This window comes from Sturnira hondurensis, unplaced genomic scaffold, assembly GCF_014824575.4.
Source record: "Sturnira hondurensis isolate 20B ecotype Veracruz unplaced genomic scaffold, ASM1482457v3 Scaffold0000780, whole genome shotgun sequence".
NCBI lineage: Eukaryota > Metazoa > Chordata > Mammalia > Chiroptera > Phyllostomidae > Sturnira > Sturnira hondurensis.
In genome coordinates, this window is record NW_028073411.1 from 14,800,141 (window position 1) to 14,820,106 (window position 19,966).

At 49.7% G+C, this 19,966-nt stretch overlaps 1 protein-coding gene across 1 annotated transcript in view; it reads left to right on the top strand.

The window, feature by feature from the left end:
- The window catches only part of CLNK (cytokine dependent hematopoietic cell linker), a 124,814-nt gene that overhangs the window by 82,486 nt on the left and 22,362 nt on the right, over positions 1-19,966 (top strand). The window contains exons 9-13 of the mRNA XM_037045848.1: positions 7,338-7,363; positions 7,533-7,552; positions 8,558-8,677; positions 15,612-15,639; positions 19,139-19,157. Coding sequence (XP_036901743.1) covers positions 7,338-7,363; positions 7,533-7,552; positions 8,558-8,677; positions 15,612-15,639; positions 19,139-19,157 — 213 coding nt within the window. The remainder of the gene's footprint in view (positions 1-7,337; positions 7,364-7,532; positions 7,553-8,557; positions 8,678-15,611; positions 15,640-19,138; positions 19,158-19,966) is intronic.

Below are 19,966 nucleotides of genomic sequence, written 5' to 3' on the forward strand. Positions count from 1 at the left end.
TAATGGACATTTCATGTTATTTTTCTTATAATCATATTCTGACATTATCTGGAAACGATCAGATTTCAAGAACTTATCTTCCCTGAGGCTTGACTTTATTTTCATCTCCAAAACCGGATAAAAGTTTTCCTTGAGGGCAGAATATATACACAGTGTAAGTTGTTTGTGATGAGCTATTAGCATTAACCACAGATTGAAAAGAAGCCGGATTCTCCTCAGATGAGGGGCTCTGTCATATTCAGAGGTGGTGTGGTTTGCTTCTTAATGCTGCAAGTAGGAGGCTGAAAGGAATCCCTCTCTGCCTTAGACATGAACCAAGCACAAACTCTAAACCAATTTCCTCCAAGGTGACAAGCACACCATACACAAGAATAGATGTAGAACAAAATACAATAAATTACCCAAGAAAAGACAGAGAACTACACAGACATGACTGAGCAGCATCGATGTGTCTCTGGAAGCACGAGCTTGGCTGAAACACAGCAAAATGGAACGCCACAGAACGTGTTCTGCAAGTTGGCTTTCAGACGAATTTAGACACCGAAGGAATTAGAGTCAGAGATGACGTAGTCTTCAGTGCGGTTTGACTCCTTCGTGCTACGCAAGGAGGTCTAGCAAAGGGCAGTGACTCGCTCAAGGTCACCAGGCAAGTGATCCAGCCAAGACCAGAGCCCAGTGTTTTGTCAACCACGACGATGATTCCAGAGTCTTACTGTATGTGCTTGGGCCCAAATTTTTTCTGCAAAGTCCCCCCACCTCCTGCTTCCTAGCTGATAGACAATAGCCCACTGACTCGCACAGCGCCAAGGTCAATGCCAAAGACACAAATTGATGGCTAATGCTATCACCCCCTAGTGATGGAACACAGCAACACAAAATACTGCAAAAATGATGCCATTTAACAGACTGAAACTTATGTCAGACACAATCCCTGGCTCAAAAGCACCAGAGGCATTAATACAATATTCAGTTCAAAGTTAATGCTACGAACCCTGTAAAACCACTCACTAATGAGGCCACAGGGCAGGGTTTGGTCTCACGGCCACTCGGACAGAACTATAAACCATAACGCTATTCAGAACTATAAACTATAACGCTCTGAGAAAAGGAAAGGCCTCTGGTAACTGCTTGGCATAGTAAATGTGTTTTCCAGTAGAGAAATTTAAAGTGACCACAAGTAGAATTTTAAAAAGTAAGCAGATACAACACTCTATGATAATCGCCAGGGTAGAAGGTCACTCTGTCCAAAATCTCTTCGTGCCAGGGCGTCAAGTCACAGAAGACCACGGACCACGAGGAGCCCACGGTCTGGCCGGTTCTGTGTTAGGTATTATGGGAACTCAAAAAAAAAAGGGCAGGAAGCCTTCGCAGACCAAGGGACATGGGACTGAGGAGTGAGGTCGTGACCTCAGGAGACGTTCAGCAGGATTTCTGATGCCCAGAGGCAGCCAAGATGTGTATGTGTGGACAGTGGACTTGGGTCAAATCCCAGCTGCACCACTTTCCCCACACGAAATCTACAAGTGCCTTCCCTCCCCGAGGTTAGGTTTCCATATCTCCAAAATGGAGAAAATAGCACTGACATTCTACAGTATCTTTCTGTTTACAAGGTGACAACCGGGGCAAAGCACTGTCTCCAGCACAGTCCCTGGGACGTGGTGGACCCTCGACAAAGGGGCATTGAACCAGTGATTCCCAGAACCCTCCCCTCCCTCTCCGCCCTCTGCCCTTGGCCCAGCACAGGGCTGTCTCCCCGCCTCCCTCTGCAGACTGAGTCTTTCTGGACGTTTAGCATACAGAGTAGATCTGCTGTAGACAGATACTAAAACCAGCTGGACTCCACGCTCACAACGGCCACAGCTCACGGGACAGTGTTTTCCCCACAGTGCGTCACAGCACGGTGTCGGGCACGTGCCGATGCGCAGCAAACACTTATTAAGCTAACTCTAAAATGCAGCCCATTTGGATGGTGTATTAGGTGAGCTCTGCCAGGTGTCATTGGACCAGGAGAGACGAGCCTGGGGCCCTCAGTCACACAGGCCCATGAGGTGGGGGCCTCCCGAGGGGCAGGTCCAGTAGCCTGGGCTTCTTCTGGCCCCATCTCAGTTCCTCCCTGGGCCTTCCTAGCACCCCTGTAAAACACAGGGGTCACAACAGTCTAGGGTTTTGTGAATCCATGGATGTGGTTCGTGTGCGTAAAGCTACCCCTTCTGTAGCCCAAGCCTTCACCCTCGGCCTCAACCCTTCACTGCACCCTGACTGCCCAGCCTTCCTCCAGTTCCCAAGACACCCCGGTCATCAGGGAAGACATCTCCCCAGGCTCATTTCAGAAAGACGTTTTTATCCCATGTTCCTCCCTAATCCCAGCATAAAGCTGTTCAAGTACATGGTCAAGTGCACTATCCTAAAAATTATACTCTCTGACCTTCTTTAAGGAGTTGTCAAAGCAGGTAAGTCCCTCCCACATCCTTGACTTTGCCTAACTTAATTGTTCCCCCGTCAACCCAGTGACTGACTTCAGCAACTTACTGCTGGAATTTCCAAAAGTTCAAGAGAGTTGGAGAGTTTTCTCAAACGGTCCTTGTCAAATAGCCATTACCTACTTGGACCCTACGTTGCTTCCTCTCACTCTTCCATGACAAGTCATTAGGACCTCGGGGCCCAGTGACTCCCTCTCACAGGTCGTGGAACTCAGATGGAACAAGTCCTGTGACCGAGGCCAAGTTTTACACGATCTTGTCCTGACGCCGTTTCCCCTCTCCCCCTGTTGTTCCAACAGCGCTTGGAACAACTGGACAATCACATGCAGGAGAGAAAAAAAACTCTAGACACAGACCTTACACCCTTTATGAAAGTTAACTCAAAATGGAACATAGCCTTAAATGAAAAATCAAAACCATAAAACTCCCAGAAGACAACACGGGAGGAATCCTAGATGACTTTGGGCCTGGTAACGACTTCTTGGAGGTAACACCACAGACACTATCCTTGAAAGAAGTAATTGATAAGCTGGACTTCACTACAATAAAAACTGCTCTGTGAGAGAATACACCAAGAGAATCAGAAGACAAACCTCAGGCTGGGAGAAAATACTTTCAAAAGACACATCTGATAAAGGACTGTAATCCAAAATATACAAAGAATTCTCAAAATTCAACAATAAGAAAATGTGCACCCTGTTAAAAAAAATGGGTCAAAGATCTTAGTGGATGGCAAATAAGCACGTGATAAGATGCTCTTCATCACCTGTCATCAGGGAAATGCTAGTAAAACAAGCAGCTACCACCTCAGACCCACGAGAAGGGCCAAATCAAGAGCCCTGGCAACGGCAAGTGCGGACAGTGTGTGGGCTCAGCTCCCCGATTTTCCTCTTGTCACGATGGATATAGACACAGCACACTTTTAAATTTCATTTGCTCTATTGACGCTCCGTCACTATCTTTGTCTAGACAAACAGCGAAACACTAAATCAAACCCTGATTTGTACCATCTGCCAGTTTCCGTGGTACAAATAAATATTTCCACGATGGCCAACTTTAAGCTAACAACACGATCTTTGAAGCATGGAGTTGGAAAGAGATGCCCTGTCCCAGTATTTCCAGTATGGACACAGCAGCGCTAAACAACTTCGACAGCCAGGATAACGGTAAAATGTAGTGGGATAATTAGGCAGTCACCGCTTTGAGCGTGTGTTACCTTTGTTTGTGCTATAGCTCCAGTGTACATTTATATATATAGTTTACTTTCCCATAATGACTGCGTTCAATGACTGCATTGCAAAATCCCTTGAAAGTGTAACAACCAGCCTTTGTTGTTACAAGCTGCTCCAGACACACAGAAAGTCTCGCGATACTTGCTTCTTCTCCGGGAGGTTTTTCTTTAACTTCACAGACCCCTCTAAAGTGGAAAAATTCTTCATGGTTTCACCCTGATAACTTACAGAGGTAATGGTCAGACTGGGTCCAGCGGAGTCTACAGCTATGTGGGGCTCAGCTCGGCACATTACCTCCCAAGAAGCAATAAACTTGGCATGGAAGGAAATCTATCTGGTCTCGGACGGAAGAGCCAATGAGGACACGGGTCGGAGGGTGCTAATTACACACTTGGCCACCAGGTGGCGCGCATGCCGGCCTCGTCCCAATGAAGCTGCTTTACTCAATTTCAAGATGGGAAAGACCTGGAAGGAGAAATAGTTGAGTCTTCTTGTGTGACAGACATGAAATTTTTCATAGAACCTGAGAATGTGTACTTCTTCAGAAGGGAAAATTGCCATGTTCCCGCTAATTTTTCATTCCACAACAACTAGAAACAGTGGGTGTTTAATAGAGACCACACCCTTGAAGTGCCTTTGGTCATGCGTTCCACCTGTAAATGCCCGCCAAGTGAGTAACCACTCCTCACTTTTCCAGATGAGAAAGTTCAGCCGTTCATCAGTCCATCCGTTCATTTCACGAGCATCAATTGAGCACCTGCTCTGATTCTGCTCATAGGAAGCAACAGCAGCAAGATTCAAATTCAAGAAATTCAACTCCGATCTTAATCCTCTTCTGTTGTCCCAAATGCCTGGTGGTATCACTTTACTTAAAAAGCCCCCTCAGAAACAAAAAAACTGGCTGTGCTTTACCTGGATTCCCTTCGAAGCTGTAAGGCAATATGACCCATTGATTCACGTGTATGGCCCGGTTTTCTTACCAGTGAAGTCCCTGCAGTTCCTCACTGACTCTTAATTTGTGGGATTTCAGTTATCTAAGGGACGAATAAGAGAAGCTCGGCGGTGTAAACTACCGCGAGGAGGCACGTCTGGCGGAGCCGAAGCCTCAGGGGCACCGCTGTTGCTGATGGCGTTGTGCACACGTTTGTAAGGGAGAGGGGCACTGCGTGATGCCAGGGAAAACCTTGGGCTGCAGTCAAGACACAGAACACTCTGACCTGTGTGTCCAAAAGATGAATGGCCGCTGAGTCCTTACACAGCCCGTGAGACCCCTATGGTCAGGGCACCCCACCTCTGAGGTCAACCCCCAACCCCCAATCCTACCCTTCACTTCTACCACCAACTCCCCTCCCCCCACACTCACCTCACCTCAGGGCCTTTGCACTTGCTGTTCCCTCTGCCAGGAATACTCTCGTCCAGATATTCACCTGGTTTGCTCCCTCACAGTCCTCGGGCCTCTGTGCCCCTCACCCGTCAAGGAGGCCTCCTGGGGTCTGCCTCAAAGACAGCGGCCCCACCCTCCTCTCTCCCCCTCTAGGCCCTGCTGTCTCTCTCATCCTGCTTCGTCTTGTTTGTAGCACCTGTATCACCTGTCCTCAGGTGCTTTCGTGTGTTTGTTTTCTATCTCCTGCCACTGAAATGTAGGCCATGTGGGAAGAGCAGCCTCCTTGTTGTTGTTATTATTACATTCCCCAACAACCGCATCAATATATGCATTGAAAATGAACCCGCCACGTGCTCAGTAACAAGTCAGTGAGTGAAAGGAAGACGGACGTCCTTCTCTCAGCTCTCAGTCCCCAAAGCAAACGAGACAGGTGTCTCTGAGACGACAAATGGGATGTTCCTATTGGATTCCGGACACTTGGTCTCCCTGTTGATTTTTGGCCAGTGAATTGAGTTGACCCCCCTCCCCCATAGATGGGGGAGCAGCTATGAAAAAAGTCCTCCTGGAAAGCTAGCGTCTAGTCCGGCAGGAAACTCGCTGCCCTGAGCCACCAGGGAGCTCCCCCAGCGGCCCACTTGTCGGAAAGTGAGGCCAACCCCCCCAAAACAAGGGCCAGTTAATTCTACATTTTCTAATTTTGTGCCTTAAAAAAACATCATGGGATGTAAGCTTTTGGGTAATATCATTAAAATAGCCAAAGATCCAAATTAACTATGTTGCTGCTATCGCTGAAATACATCCTAGGTCGTATTTTGTGTTTTTACGATGTCAAGAACACGCACGATCTGTTTGCCATCCGTATTTGACCTCAGGCAGAGAAGTCTCACAGTTATTTAAGAAAATTTTCCAAAACAAAAACAAAACAGGGAGAATGGAGATTTTTTTCAATGAGGAAATTCTTTTAGACCTAGAAGACCCCTGGAGCAGTATGTATCGTGTCTTGCTGGGTTGGGTTGAATAGGGTTGGATGGTGCTGTTTTGGCAGCTGGATCTTTATCCAAACGAAATCTTAAGAGGAGACCCAATGGGAAGTAGGTAGAGTGGAGACCCCCAATGGCATGGGTGATGAGCCAGAAGTGGACCCCAGCCGCCCGGGCTTCTCAGGAGTCCCCGGGGGGCACCCAGGGGGTTCTGCAGAGCACAGCTAAAGCCCACTGTCTCACAAGCAAGGAGGCAAGGCCACCCAGGCCGCCCTGGGTTGAGGCGTGAACCTCACGTAACAGGAGACACTTGCTGCCCCCTGACAATACCATGTCACCTCCATGTTCACGGAGAAGCGAACACCGCCTTCTCCAGGAAGCTTTTCTGACACCCCAGGCGAACTTAAGTGCCCCATATCTTCCGTCAGTGCCTCACCCTTCCCTCCTCACAATTCCCATCACATTTTTAACAACGTTTCCAGTGCCTGTCCACCCACTTTGACGTCCAAGCCTCAGCGGCGGGAGCCAGGCCTTTCCCCTCCCGCCTTACATTGGCCTGGAAACAGAACTGTGACCCCCTTGAGGGGAAGGATTATCACCTGTTTGTCTTTTCACCCCCCAGACCTGGTAGGTACTAGGCTTAGCTCAGCGTAGCAGCTCAGTAAGGGTCTTTGAGTTGAATTGAGTTGAGGAAACAAAACTATGTAAAAGGCAAGAAAACCTTTCCCAGCCCGAAGGGTCGGGTGGCCTTGAGCAACTGTCCTGCCTGGTTTGTCCTTAGTTTTGTTGTCCATGAAGTAAAACACTTACCTTCGGAGGTCTTTCAAACCCCTCCTTCTGGAAAATTCTACGATGCAATACTCCTTTGTTCAGAAATGCCCAGTGAAGGTGTTAGCCAGAACTTGAATGGATGAGATTACTATATATTATATAAAAGAATGTTAAGTCTAATCAAGAATTAGTGGTTAAGAGGGGACGTGAAATCTTGTTCTACCCTTTACTAACTTTAGGGGTGACTGGAGGCAAGACACTTAACTTCCCCACGCCTCAGTCTCTTTGTCCGCAGCAGAAACGTGAGGACCGAGTGAAGTTACGTAACTAATGTATTTAGCTTGGTGTGGGCACCTCATGAGATAACAACAAATGTTCATTTATATTTTTACCAAGCTTATTCACATGGGAATGGTTTCCATTTAAATAGGTATGAAAATAGCTTGATGTATTTTCTGTCAACTCACTACTGGTCCTTCTTATGTTTTAGGAGACAAACCCACCAACAGAAACAAGGTAAGAAGAACCGCCAAAACACATTTGTGATCCTGTCCTTAGTGGCTTGGGAATGTGCAGGCCGTGAAGACGTCACTTGAACTATATCCTGGAATTGAGTTGGGATCTGCAGTTTCCGTTTGGAAATCAACCAACTCTTAGTAAATTTCTGATTTCTTTCTTTTTGCAGACTCCTCCACCGCCTCCTCGGTAAGACACTGAAAATAGTGTTTTGTTCTGCTGTACACTCAATAACAACTTCCAGAACTTGAAAAGCTCTGGAATTTAAAAAGGGGAAACACAGAAATTTGACATGGAAAAATTAACGTGAGTTGGCCAACAACCGAGATGAAACAAGCCTTCCCTCCCCATGTACTCGTTCGGTCATTCTCGGCCGTCTGCTCAGTAGGCCCTTCCCCCACCCCTGCTCCCCTGTTCCTTCCTGTGCTCCCCCTTCTCCTAGTCCAGAAACCCGCCGGATGGGACCAGACCTGGGAAATGCCTTCAAGGGACTCAGGCCGTATCAGCACACAGTCAAACCAGCAGAGATAGTATCACATTTGTACACAGATACGGAGGTGGGAGAGACAGGCGGTCTCTTAGGCTTTGAGGGGGCAGCCCCTTTTGTTTCCCCTGGGCCCTGTGGGCACCTGGATCGTTCCCCTTGCTGGAAATCTTCTCATCATTTTGCTCTCTGCCCTCCTAGAGGGAAGCGTCTGAGCCAGCAACCGTGCCTTCTTCCTCCCTGCATTCCCAGCCTCTGCTAACAGTGCCCTACGCACTTGACACTTGACAGTGAGTGAGTTAGTGAGGAGGAAGTGGATGAGTGAGGCGTCCATCGACTTTCAAACATCTCCCCACTTCTCTGAGGAGTTTCAACAACTCGGACCCCCTGGTCTTAGATAAAGGGGAGGCCACCATGGTGCTGTGTCCCTGGGCCTCCTACCACTCAAACCGGTGGCGGCCCAAAGGACCAAAGACGCCCTGTAGAACATGCTATCAGAAAACAGAACCGAGCTGAAGAGCACAGGGCAGAGAGGCAGATGAGGGCTCCTTAGAAGAACGACCGAACGTCTGGGTCAGGCGGAGCTGTTGAGTCTGGACACCCAGAAACTGGCGCTCCCCGCCCGACGCTGAGCTGCGGAAGGCTGGGCTGTCCCAGGGGCCACCCCTGCAGCACAGCATCTCAGCTCCCCACCTTGACTTTCCACACAGACTGCCCGTGCTCCCTCTTCCTCTTCCGAAGAAGTACCAGCCCTTGCCGCCCGAGCCCGAGAGCGGCAGGTCACCCCTGCCTCAGAGGCACACCTTCCCCGAAGTCCAGAGAGGGGCCAGGTGAGAGACGGGCTGTGGGGGGTGGGGGCGGCCGGGGAGACGGGTGGGCTGGGGAGGGTGACCAGGACCACCCAACCAAGAGTCACTGCTCACAACAGACTCCCTAACGGGGTGGGGTGGGGGGGAAATCTTAGAAACTTGCAGTTTCATTCTTTAACAGAAAACACAGCTTTTGGCCGGGGGTGGGGGGGGTGGGTAATGAAATGAGTCATTGAAAGAATGGCTCACTTGAGACCTGAATTAGTCATTAGCGAAAATGTTAAATAGCAGAGCAGCGTCGGGACCTTTTATGTGAAAACCAGAAGGTGGTTCGGGCTATTCAGGGGCCAGTCTCGGTCCCTAGCCCCCCATCATCCAGGTGGACGAAGACAACCTCATGTGAAAACCGTTTGTCAAAGCATCGTTACTGCAGTGACTCACGAGCACCTCCAACCAGCCCTGCAGCATTAAGTGCTGATGAGGGACGCGCACCAGCAACCGTGCGGGGCGCTTGGCCGCCAGCTGCAACCACTAAACATGGCAAACCGGAATGGGCGTATTTTCCTCCCAAATAGCTTGAATGTCCAAAATTCCCTTACTCTAGGAGTCAGAGCAGAGGTTAGCGTTTCCCTTGTGTTCCTGCCCAGAGCGACTGATGCTTCCTTGCTGCCGGCTGGAACCAGCAAGTTGGGGCTCCGGGCATTATTCACGAGTGGGCATTTCTCGGGGGTGGTCGTTCAGAATATCAGGCCTGCTTGGAGCTTCTGTGGAAAACCCACTTATCACTGGTTCTCACGGGGGCTGTTAAGGACCCTAAAATGTCATCTCTCCTATTAATTTTGTGGAGAAGGTCTCTTCATCCGTTCATCCTTCACAGCTTACACAAACATACCTCTTCCAGGCCACAAGGCCCACCCCTCCCCGGGCCGTTCCCCGCCCTCTCCGTGCCCTGCTCAATGGGCCCAGCGTGTAGGCAGGGGGAAGAGAGCCAGGCCCAATTCCGACCACCCAGGCTGGAGTTTAGGTTCTCCTGCCTACCAATTGGCATATTTGGGGGCTTCTACTAAAGTGACTGTGTCTCCAAAGGAGTTAGCAGTGTCTGGGGACATCGCAGTTGGGACAATGTGGGTGCTTTGGGCACCCAGTGGGCAGAAGGCCAGGGGTGCTGCTGGGCCTCCCGCCGCACACGGGTGGGCCCCCCAGCACGGCCTAATGCGACCGGCGAGGTTCATAGTACGAGGCTGAGAAACTCTGCCTTCAGGCAAAGGCCTATCCTTCTCCAGGCAGAGGTTTTGCTCAGCAGGGAGGTGGGATGCGCCACCACCACCCGCCTCCTGGCTCACGTGCCAATGAAGCATTCCTGACAAGCCCTTAAGGCTGTGTTTAGAGCCACCGCTGACTGCACTGCTGTCACCATGAGCCCCTTTGCCCGGGTGCCTCGGCCTTCTCACGGAACGTGTTTGGCTCCACGCCTGTCTCTCCCAGCCCGGTGCATGTTCCCCGGCACAGAGCACACAGCTGATAGACATGTAGTTCCTTCTGCTGCTTCCGAAGGGCCCAAGGCAGACAAGGAGTCCTCAGCTGTGCTCTGTTTCGGTTTCTGTTCTCAAAGACAGAGACCAGGAGGAAGCAGCAGTAAGAAGCCCTCAAATCCGTGAAGTGTGTCGTCCGGATTGGAAATGTGAGATGTAGCGCCCCTAACACTCCCGAGCAAATAGACTAAGAAAGCCCGGCGTACCCCGGCCGGAACCCAGAGAGGTGGGGAAACAGAGATCGGAGGAATAAAACACTAAAGGCGATGAGCTTGGTTAGTGTGGACAAAAGAGGGTGTTACCATTATTTTGTCGTGTATAATGCGCATGTTTTTGCCCAAATTTTTGAGGGAAAATAAGGGTGTGCATTATACATGGGCAGTACCAATTCCATATCTGTATACAACTTTTTTATTTTTTATTTATGCTTATGCATTAAAAATGTAACTCTAGAAAGCAGTAAGGATTTCCATATGCAAAACAATACCCTGGAATACAATAATCCGTTTTATATGTAAGTTAAAAATTGAATTAAAAAATTAAAAGGAAAGGTCTTGCCCCCTGAAAGCTTGAGCTAAAAGAAGGTGCGCATTATACATGGCAAAATACAGTATCTTCTTTGGTGGTGGGGCAGTTCCCTGCTGGGAACACCAGGCATTGGGACCCAGAGGATGCCGGTCTGGATCCTGGTCCAGCCCCTTCCTGTGGGATGATTTCAGGAAGCTCTGAAACAGCTCTGAGCACTGCTTCCCTTAACTGTACAAAGTAGCCATCCCACGTGACAGAACGTGGTGGAGAGGGACGTGATTTTTCTAAAGTGCCGAGGACAGTGTCTGTCAGTAGGTGAGGAAGAAGAGAAACACTTAAACGGCATCTCCTGCCGCCCCCGACAGAGTTAGGCCCCCAGAATCCTATTTTCCTGAAAACACAGCCTAGATTTCTTTTTTAATTTTACTTATTTATTTTTAGAAAGGAGAAGGGAGAAAGAGAAACATCAGTGTGTGGTCGCCTCTCAAGCGTCCCCTACTGGGGACCTGGCCCACAATCCAGGCATGTACCCCAACTGGGAATCAAACCAGCAACCCTCTGGTCTGTAGGCTGTTGCTCAATCCACTGAGCCACACCAGCCAGGGCCAGAGCCTAGATATTCTAGTGCAAAGTTTCTCATCCTGGCTTCATATTACATTGATCAAGAAAGCCTTTTGAAAAGTATTAGTTCCCAGTATCAATTTTAATTGCTCTGAGAGATGAGACCCAGGTATCCCTATTTTTTTAAAGCTCCCCCAGGTGAACCTGATGGGCAGCCAGAGTCAAGCAGGCCCCTTGGGACACTCCTGCCTGCACCCCAACTTCTAGTGTCTGCCAGAGCGCTCCCTTGAACTCCAAGCGAGCCCCACTCCTGTCTGGTCTCACCATCGGTGGCACAGTCCACTGGTGGCACCAGAACCTTTAGAGGCTTGCATCTGGCATCTCTAGTGTTTCTGCCATTCTGGTTGACATGGGTTCACTCCGTTTTAGGTGTGGTAGCAGTGGGGCCGGGTCTCTCCATCACAGATGCCCCCAGAGGGCAATGACATTTCATCTCGTGGAACCCTCCCAGTGGCCGGAAAAGCACAGTTCTCTAAGGATCCGAAGGGCAAAGGGCCCAGCCCTATGGAGGGCACACAGTAGGTGCCTGGTCAAACACGTCCCTCTACCCACTGTGCTCACGCACACTCAGGGTCAGCGAGATCCAGAAAAGCTGGGGCACCGGGTAAAGCGCCAGGGTTGGTCTGTGACTAGTGAGCAGGCAAAAATGTGGGGGGCCTGGGAGGGACCCTGGGAATGACACCACACATGAGAAAGGGCTGGGCGGCTGCTGGGTTCACTTTCTCTGAACAGAAGGAAAACGGCCATGGAGCTACTTCCACCCAAGCGGGAGGAAGAGCCCGGCTCCTTCCTAACAGCAGCTCCAGGCCCCAGAGGAGACTTGCCCCCGCCCCTCCCTGTCCCCCGAAACAGGAGGCTGTGATTTGCAGCCAGCAATCCCCCAGCCAGAGGCAGGCAGAGGGCAGCTGGGCCTCCACAATGGGCTCTCCTCCCCGGGAGTCGGCAGTGGCTCCAGCCATTGTTCTGCCCTGCCATTCTCTCCTCTAAGGCCAAGCGGCTTCCCAGAACAATCGCTGCAGGGAAGGCCTTCAGATAAGGAAATGCCATTGAAATCGTTCCCTGAAGACTTACAACTAGAAGGGAACTTGGAAGTGGGGGGATGGTCGGCAGCAACACGTTCTCCACCATGGCAGCCCATTGTCACCACTCGTACAATAGCCATGTACTTAATGCTTTCTGCTCAGCTCATTTTTGTTTTTACTGAGGTAAATGGATGTAAAAAGGAAACATATTGCCATTAGTTAACAGCCACACAGACAATTTCAGACCAAAACTGAGCCTGGGGAGTTCTCTCTCTGCTCACAGGGACGTCCCTGTGTGGGAGGGGGTGGGATGCACGAACTGTCACAGCAAGACTGTCCCCAACGTGATGAGAAAGGGGTTTCAAAAGGAATGACTCCCTCACTAGTCTCCACTGTCATTTCAAGCCCACGGCACGTGCACCAAACTAAGCCCCCCGGGCAGTGGCGGAGTAAAGGGCGTTTGCTGAGCTCTGGCTGCACACGGGGCTGACTTCGGGGTCTTCGGGGTGTGCCAACTGCGCCCCAGGCCCCACCTTACTGAGACAGACACAGAACGAGGCACAGACGTCACGGAGCCACAGTGCCTCCTTTCTGCTTCCACAAACTCGGCGGCCCACCGTGCAGCCTCTGCTACAGGATAATTTAACTGAAGTACCCGAGGTTAACAAGCAAAACACCCCTTTGCCCAACCGTGGGCTTCCCTTGTCAACCAGCCACAGGGACATGCGTCAGTCAGAGCAATTTCAGTGGCGAAAAAAAAGTACATTTTGATGATTTGAGACGTGAAAAAAAATGAATATAGATTTGGGGAAGCCGTGGGCCTTTAAAAGAGAGAATGTTTGGATTATGAAGATAAGCACATTCCTAGTTATGAGTGGGACCGATGCACTGGTTTTAGAGTATGCACTTTATTATTATGAGAGTTTTGCACAATGTCACTGGGGGAAGGACACCCGGGGTCTCTCTGAGCGGTCATTTCTTCCAGCTGCCTGAAACCTATGCTTATCTCGGCAGAAAAAGCTTAATTCAAAAGAAAGTTTGACTGTTAAAAGCGTTCCGCAGATATAAGGTGGCATTTTATTCCAAGTCTCTCCCATCCATATTCTTCATGAGAACATTAATCAGCTTTCTTTCTACCGTCTGGATTTACCCATTTCACAGAGGGGGAAAACGAGGCTTCAGAGAGGAGGTTTCGCTTGGCCAGGGTGACGCAGCCCATGGACAGCAGAGCCAGGGTTCAGATCTAACTGATCTAAAAGGGAACCGAACACTGAGGGAGACTCAGGAAGGGCTGTGTTTATAGTCAGAAGTGCTGTCCTCAGAGACACACTGAGCCCCGCCACACATCTGCGGGAGGGATGTGGCAAAGCTGATTCCACATAGTCGATGACCACACTTTATTGGCTGTCCCCAGCCGCAAAATGTGGGCAAACGGGAGTTAAAGATGCTCCCCCAGAGGCCAGGCGGCACTGGGGGAGGAGAACAGACCCTGCTCCACCCTTCTGGGGTTTCACACAGCTCTCTGTCTCATAAATCTACTTTCAGAGAGAGCCCGGCCCCGAAGCCAGGCGCCTTTGTTCTACCCAGGAGCAACTCACTTGGGAGTCTGGTCAACACAGGCACTTCGGTGGCCAGGGACGGCTGTTGGTCACGGCAGGGATTTCTTGAAATTACTGGGGTTCTCACTTAACAATCCAATATTTAAAGTGACCGGTTCCAAAGCCTTGCTTTCCTGAAGCCTCCAACTCCATCTATCAAGTGGTTGCTCTGTGTGATTGCATCCAGTGATTTTTACTTAAACTCAGGAACTACCACCCTGCTCGAAACCTTAGAGAGCTTGAGGAATCTTAAGGGATAAGACTCATTGACAAACAAAAGGAGTTAAATCTCCTTAAGTACTTCCACTGCTGTGCCGGCAGGTTGAAACCCCAACGAGCAAACTTTTACAATTAATTTTTATACAACAAATAAAGTCCATGTATAAATATAGAAAAATTCAAGTTCTTGTAAACTGCTCAGTCGTTTCACAGATGGAGTCAAACATAGGTTGATTCTTGAAACTGCAAATCACACAACTAAAAGTAATGATACACTTGAACTTGAAGCCTCCTGGCTAAACTGTCAGAGATTAGCCTCAGTTTAACTCAAAAGCAATCCATACCTTGGGTATTTGTTCTACTTTATGACTTCTAATCCTATTTCTTTTGCCTTCTCATCCGCCCCACTAAAAGGGAGAGGTGGGGTGATCCTGTCACTCTCTCCCAGGAGCCAATGTACCAGGTTAAAAACTGGGGCCCCAGAATGGGAGCTTTGAGGTTGGAGACTAGGACAGGGCCTCGGAGTGCAGGGTGCTTCTGAGATTGTCTCATCTGCTACAGACAAACTTTAGAACTCAACGCCCTCCACTGAGGGGTGTCGCAGACTCAGCCCCCTGGGGTTTCCTCAGGCCCAGCCTTTCCACCCACAGACCAGGGTGAACTGAGTGCACCCGCCTCCGCTCCCAGCCGAGCCCCCTTTGCTGACACTGGGCACATCCTGACCACAGAGCCCACTGAAGGCTCAATGCATCCATTTTTATCTCCGCCAATGTTCACAGTGACCCTCTGCAGACACACACCCTCGCAGCCATTTTGCAGATGAGAAAACTGAGGGTGAGGGCCGGTCATTGACTTGTCGACACCAACGGAAGGCTTGGACTTTCTTCTGAGACTGGTCCAATGTCCACGTTAGCAGACCCCAGACTGGACCTTTCCCTTCCGGTTCAGTTTCATGGTTTTCCCGTCTCCAGGCTCCATTCGTTACCAGCACCCTCTCTCTCACACTTGCTTCCTGGGATCCCACCGTCCCTGACAATTTCATGTTTAAAACCCTCTACACCTCCTCAGAGCCAAAAACTAAGAGCTTTAGAATCAAGGTAATAGCAGGTCAGACGGTGGTGATGAAACTTGGCATGGAAAACCAGTGTCAGGAGGAAAGGTCACGTTACTGACATTCTCCTAAAACAAGAAGCCAGTTTATTCATGCCCTTTCTGCCACCACCTTTCCTATTGGCTCGTCACTTCTTTTGCTTAGAAAATTACGAGAAACATAACCTGGCTTTGGTTCTACACAACAGTGATAAAGATCACACTGGACTGTGGGCAGCTGCTCTAACAATAAAATGTAATCAGCGGCTTGGAAGGGCTCAGAACAATTTTATTTTGATGGTTATGAACTGCACTTTGTGTGACACTGTGTTTCTTTTCCCTGCAGACAGATAAGCCTAAAGAACTTAAGTGAGGTGAGTAGTAATGTTGTCCTTGGAAACAATGGGAATTTTTGTGCGTTAAGTGTCTGCAATGGGCAAGGTACCATTGGCTTTATATGTTCTATTGCATTTAATCGGCATAACAGCCACGCTGTGTGTTTAAAACAGGGATAACAGCTATTACTCTCCCTGTTTTAAAGGTGGGAAAACTAAAACAAAACAAGCTAAGATCCAGCTTTTAAAACAAGATCCTACTTGCCACCACATTCAGAGTTTAGGGGACAATGACGAGAGCAACAGGCCTAGTTCCCGTGGAAGACTTAAGGTCTCCACCCACGGCTTCCGGGCTCCGCATTACAGAAATAAGATGTTGGAAACTGTATTATGCCTTGCTGTGTGTTCTTCACAAGAAAGGACTACAAAGTGGAAGATACACAAGACACAATCACGTAGACTTGGGCTTGAAACCTGCTCTGCCACCTTCTGTGAACTTGGGCAAATGCCCCCACCCCCAGTCCACCACCCCCCACCCCCGTTTCTGTTTTCCTGGCCATAAAAGAGAGATCAGTGCGCCCGACTTTGCAAAGCTGTGGTGAAGTCAAAGTAAGCAGGTAAACAACCAGGGGAGCTGTAGAAGCTCCATAAACAGCGTGAGAGTAGGCAAAGATAGAGCTGTTGCGGGGTCCCCTTGGATGTTTGCATCATAAGTCCCCGAAGAGGAAGTTCCTTAACAGGCCGGTGGTGAGTCCAGTGTGACTGATGGAAGTCTCTGTCCAGCAACAGGAGTGTCCTCACGTCCCTCCCCATAGCCTCCCAAGGGACTTGGTTCTTGTCTTAATATGGGCCGTGCTCTCTTATCTAGACTGCAGGGGTTGGCTTTTCTTCCTTCCTTCCTTACATCCTTTTTTCTTTCTTTATTGGCATTAGAAGAACGTTAAAATCAAGTCACATTTCCAGCGTGTGACTCCAATAGGACATTTATTCCCTCTACTCCGTAAGATAATCGAGTCGAGGAGAACCACATATTGCTGCTGAAGGGAAGGCCGGCCCTGGTTCCTGACTTCATCCGCTCACCCTGTTCTGGGATTGAGCTTCCAGGTGCTCCAGGAAGGAGCGAGTCAGGGGTGGTACCCACACACCAGAAGGACTCCACCCCTTTCTTCCCCCAAGTCGGATTTGTGTGTCCCGAGCAGCAAATGGCTGCCACTCCCAGTGACCTACATAACTCGCTGGCCAGTCTGAAAGGACAATAGGTCCCAGCCGAGAACAAACCAGGACTTGAGAAAGTCAGCCTCGGAGAGCAGGATGGCATTCTCCTTGCAACATCGGCTGACATTTGTTAGACGCTGATGTCATCGAAAGAACAACACGACCTGGTAGAAAAACATTCTTCCGCCTTGTCTGCCTCATCTTTTGCCAAGATATTTCCCCCTTGTTTGTGTGGGGCCAGCATCTGGGTCCTTTCTTCCTCACTAAAGCTTATATCATAGGACAAATGTCATGCTTCTCTGTGTATGTGGGACCAGGATCTTGAGGACCAGAAATGATGGGCCACCAGCCCCAACTCAGATTCATACAGCGCTTTTCGGTTTTCAAACGAAGAAGAAGCGCATGGTCTCGTTTAATTCTCACAAAACCCTAAGAGAAAAGAAGCCCCAGTGAGGTGGAGGGACTGGGGCCTAAGCCCAGGGTTCCCCCGACCTGAGACGGCGCTAGGAAACACAGACACCTCTGAGCTAAAATGGACAAAAAAAAAAAAAGGGAAGAGAAAGGAAAGGGGAGGGACATGCTTGAATGTTTATTTTGAATGTTTATTTTCTAACAACGACAACAAAAAGTTAACAGAGAAATTTCACTCCACGCTCTAATCTCATTAAATTTAATTTGGGGCCCTCCAGCTCACTGTAGACTGGGTCTCAATTAGATAAAACAACTGTGACCCCAGGCTCCTGGGAAGGCAATGCTCCCAGCTCAGCACCCCTCTCCTTTGACAAGCCCAGAACCACAGCTGCGTCTGATTGAGCACTTTGAACTGCCAGGTTCAAAGTCCTGGGGAAGGCTCAATGGGAGACTTGCGAACCGCTCATTAGAATGGATTCATTGCCCTTTTTCCGTAGCCTCTAGATTGGCCTGGATTTGCTGTTCCTGATGAAATGCACATCCCCTTTCCAGAGCCCTGGGCCTCCGTGGTCTTTGACACAAAAGAGCAGCTCTGTGGGCCAGTGCGCCTCTGTAAGCTGTTTGTTGCTGAAGCTTCCTTGTCTGTGAAGCAAATGGGAGTGGGGAGACCAGGCTCCCGGGTCAGCTCAGCCGTAAGGAAACGGGGGGCTTTGGGTCCACGGCCTGCTCTCCGAGCCTCCTCTGCAGACCCTGGCTTTGACTTCTCCTGGACCTCAGCCCCTTTTGAAAATGTGTTGAAAGGTTTAAGAAACCTAACCCTGGGGGCGCGGGGGGCAGGGGGGGGCCGGGTGCAAGTTTGTGGAGGAAAGAAAATAGGTTTTCATTTCATAAGGTTCACCGACCCCGCAGGCCGCAGAGGGACGTCTTGCGTCCCCAACGTTAGGACAGTCTTGTCGGGACGGTCGCTGCAGACAACAGCGCCGCCCCAGCGGCAGGACACGGGTGCTGCAGGAGTCTTCGCCCAAACTCTGCGCCTCTTGTGAGGCTTCTGCTTTGAGAGGAGAGCAGAGCCCAGGGGTGCAAGTCCACGAAGCACATAGATTTTAAACATGAAGGATGATCGGGAATTCCACTCCTGCTAAGGGAAGAAAGAGAAAGGAAGTGTTGGGGGAGGTAAATGGCTACATTTAAAAAGAATAATGGGAATATGTTCATGGGCAGTTTTTAAATATAAAGAAAACCATAGCCTCAGCACTTGGGTTTAGTCACTTAAACACAATCTCTATTAATATTTTGTCATGTCTCTTCAAATCCCTTTTTATACACACACACGCCCCGTACATGGAATATGCCGTGAGTCCAGCTTTCATTCTGGACTTTTTACGTGACGCTGAGGCCTGCTTAGAGTACAGTCTAGTTCCCCGCTCTGCGGAGATAAGTGACTAAACAGTCCACACTCAAAGGGGCACGTAAATCGTGTACAGGGTTCTGACACTCGGACTAGTGACGTGCTGAACATCTCTGGACGTGGAACTGGGTCTGGATTTTAGGTTGTTTTCTTAGGAACGGAGTCTCGTCAACGGAACTAGCGGGATACGGCTAATAGTATTTCTAAGGCTCTCGACAGCTATGGTGAGAGTGTTCTCTGAAGAGTCAAAGCAACTTACGGTCCCATCAGCAGACTGTGCTTGTCCGTGATGTCGCGCAGGGTGTAAAACTGATTTTTGCCTAATATGGGCCAATGCTGCTTCTTATCTTTGGAGTCTTTGGAATAATAGTTGTAGTTTTTTTAATCTGCATACTAACAAGAATTTTGCCCAATTCTACTAACCAGTTGCTCTAAAATCACATAGCATGAAGTTTTGTACCACCAAGACTCATTCAACATCTTTTTTTTTTTTCATTAACACAGGTTCTTGGAGCAGAGAAAGGTAAACTGTCTACCTTTGTTTTCATACCCTAATATGGTCAGGTTAAGTTCTGTTTCCACGTTAGTCCTCTGTTAAAAGGATTTGTCGTTTCAGGGCCTGGGATGTATGAGTGCGTGTGTATCATCAGTGTGGGGGGTGGGGACAGGGGTGGGGTGACATGATCCAGGGCTTCACAGGCTGGCTGTTCAAGAAACCCTGGTCCAAACAGCGTGGCTCAAGTCGGGGCCAGGCTCCTGGTCTTTCTGCAGCCACAGGCCACTGACAAGGAAGCACAAAGTCGCCCCCGGCCCTGGGGTCACCCCCAGAGAAGCTCTCGGTCTCCCCATCTTTGATGTCACCTGTACACACACACACTCCCTCACTAGCTGGCAGGAGAATGACTAGACAAGGACGTCTTATCCGCCTTTGAAACACTGTTCACGTTCATTTGGAGTGATGACTTATGCCCAGAACCAAGGGCCTGAGCCTCGGCCCAAAGGGTGAACTTGGGTGGCATGTCAACCGAACCACAGGGGCCTCCGCCAACGCATGGTGCTTTGGTCCCCTCGGGGCTCTGTGCTCTTCTTCCCACCGAGGACGTTAGACTGGGGCAAAGCCTAATCTGGGTTTACAGGCTCCCTCGGCCCCTGACAGAGGAGTCGGGGTCTGCTGGCAACCTCAAAAATGCAAACCCCAAAGCCAAAGCTCAGCGCCCTCACTGATACGTTCATGCATTGCTGCCTCTGGCTACAGTGATCGCCATTGCAACGATGTGACATCCTTCAGCTCACAAGGGGCAGATGCTCTGGGTGGCTGTTGACACGAGACAC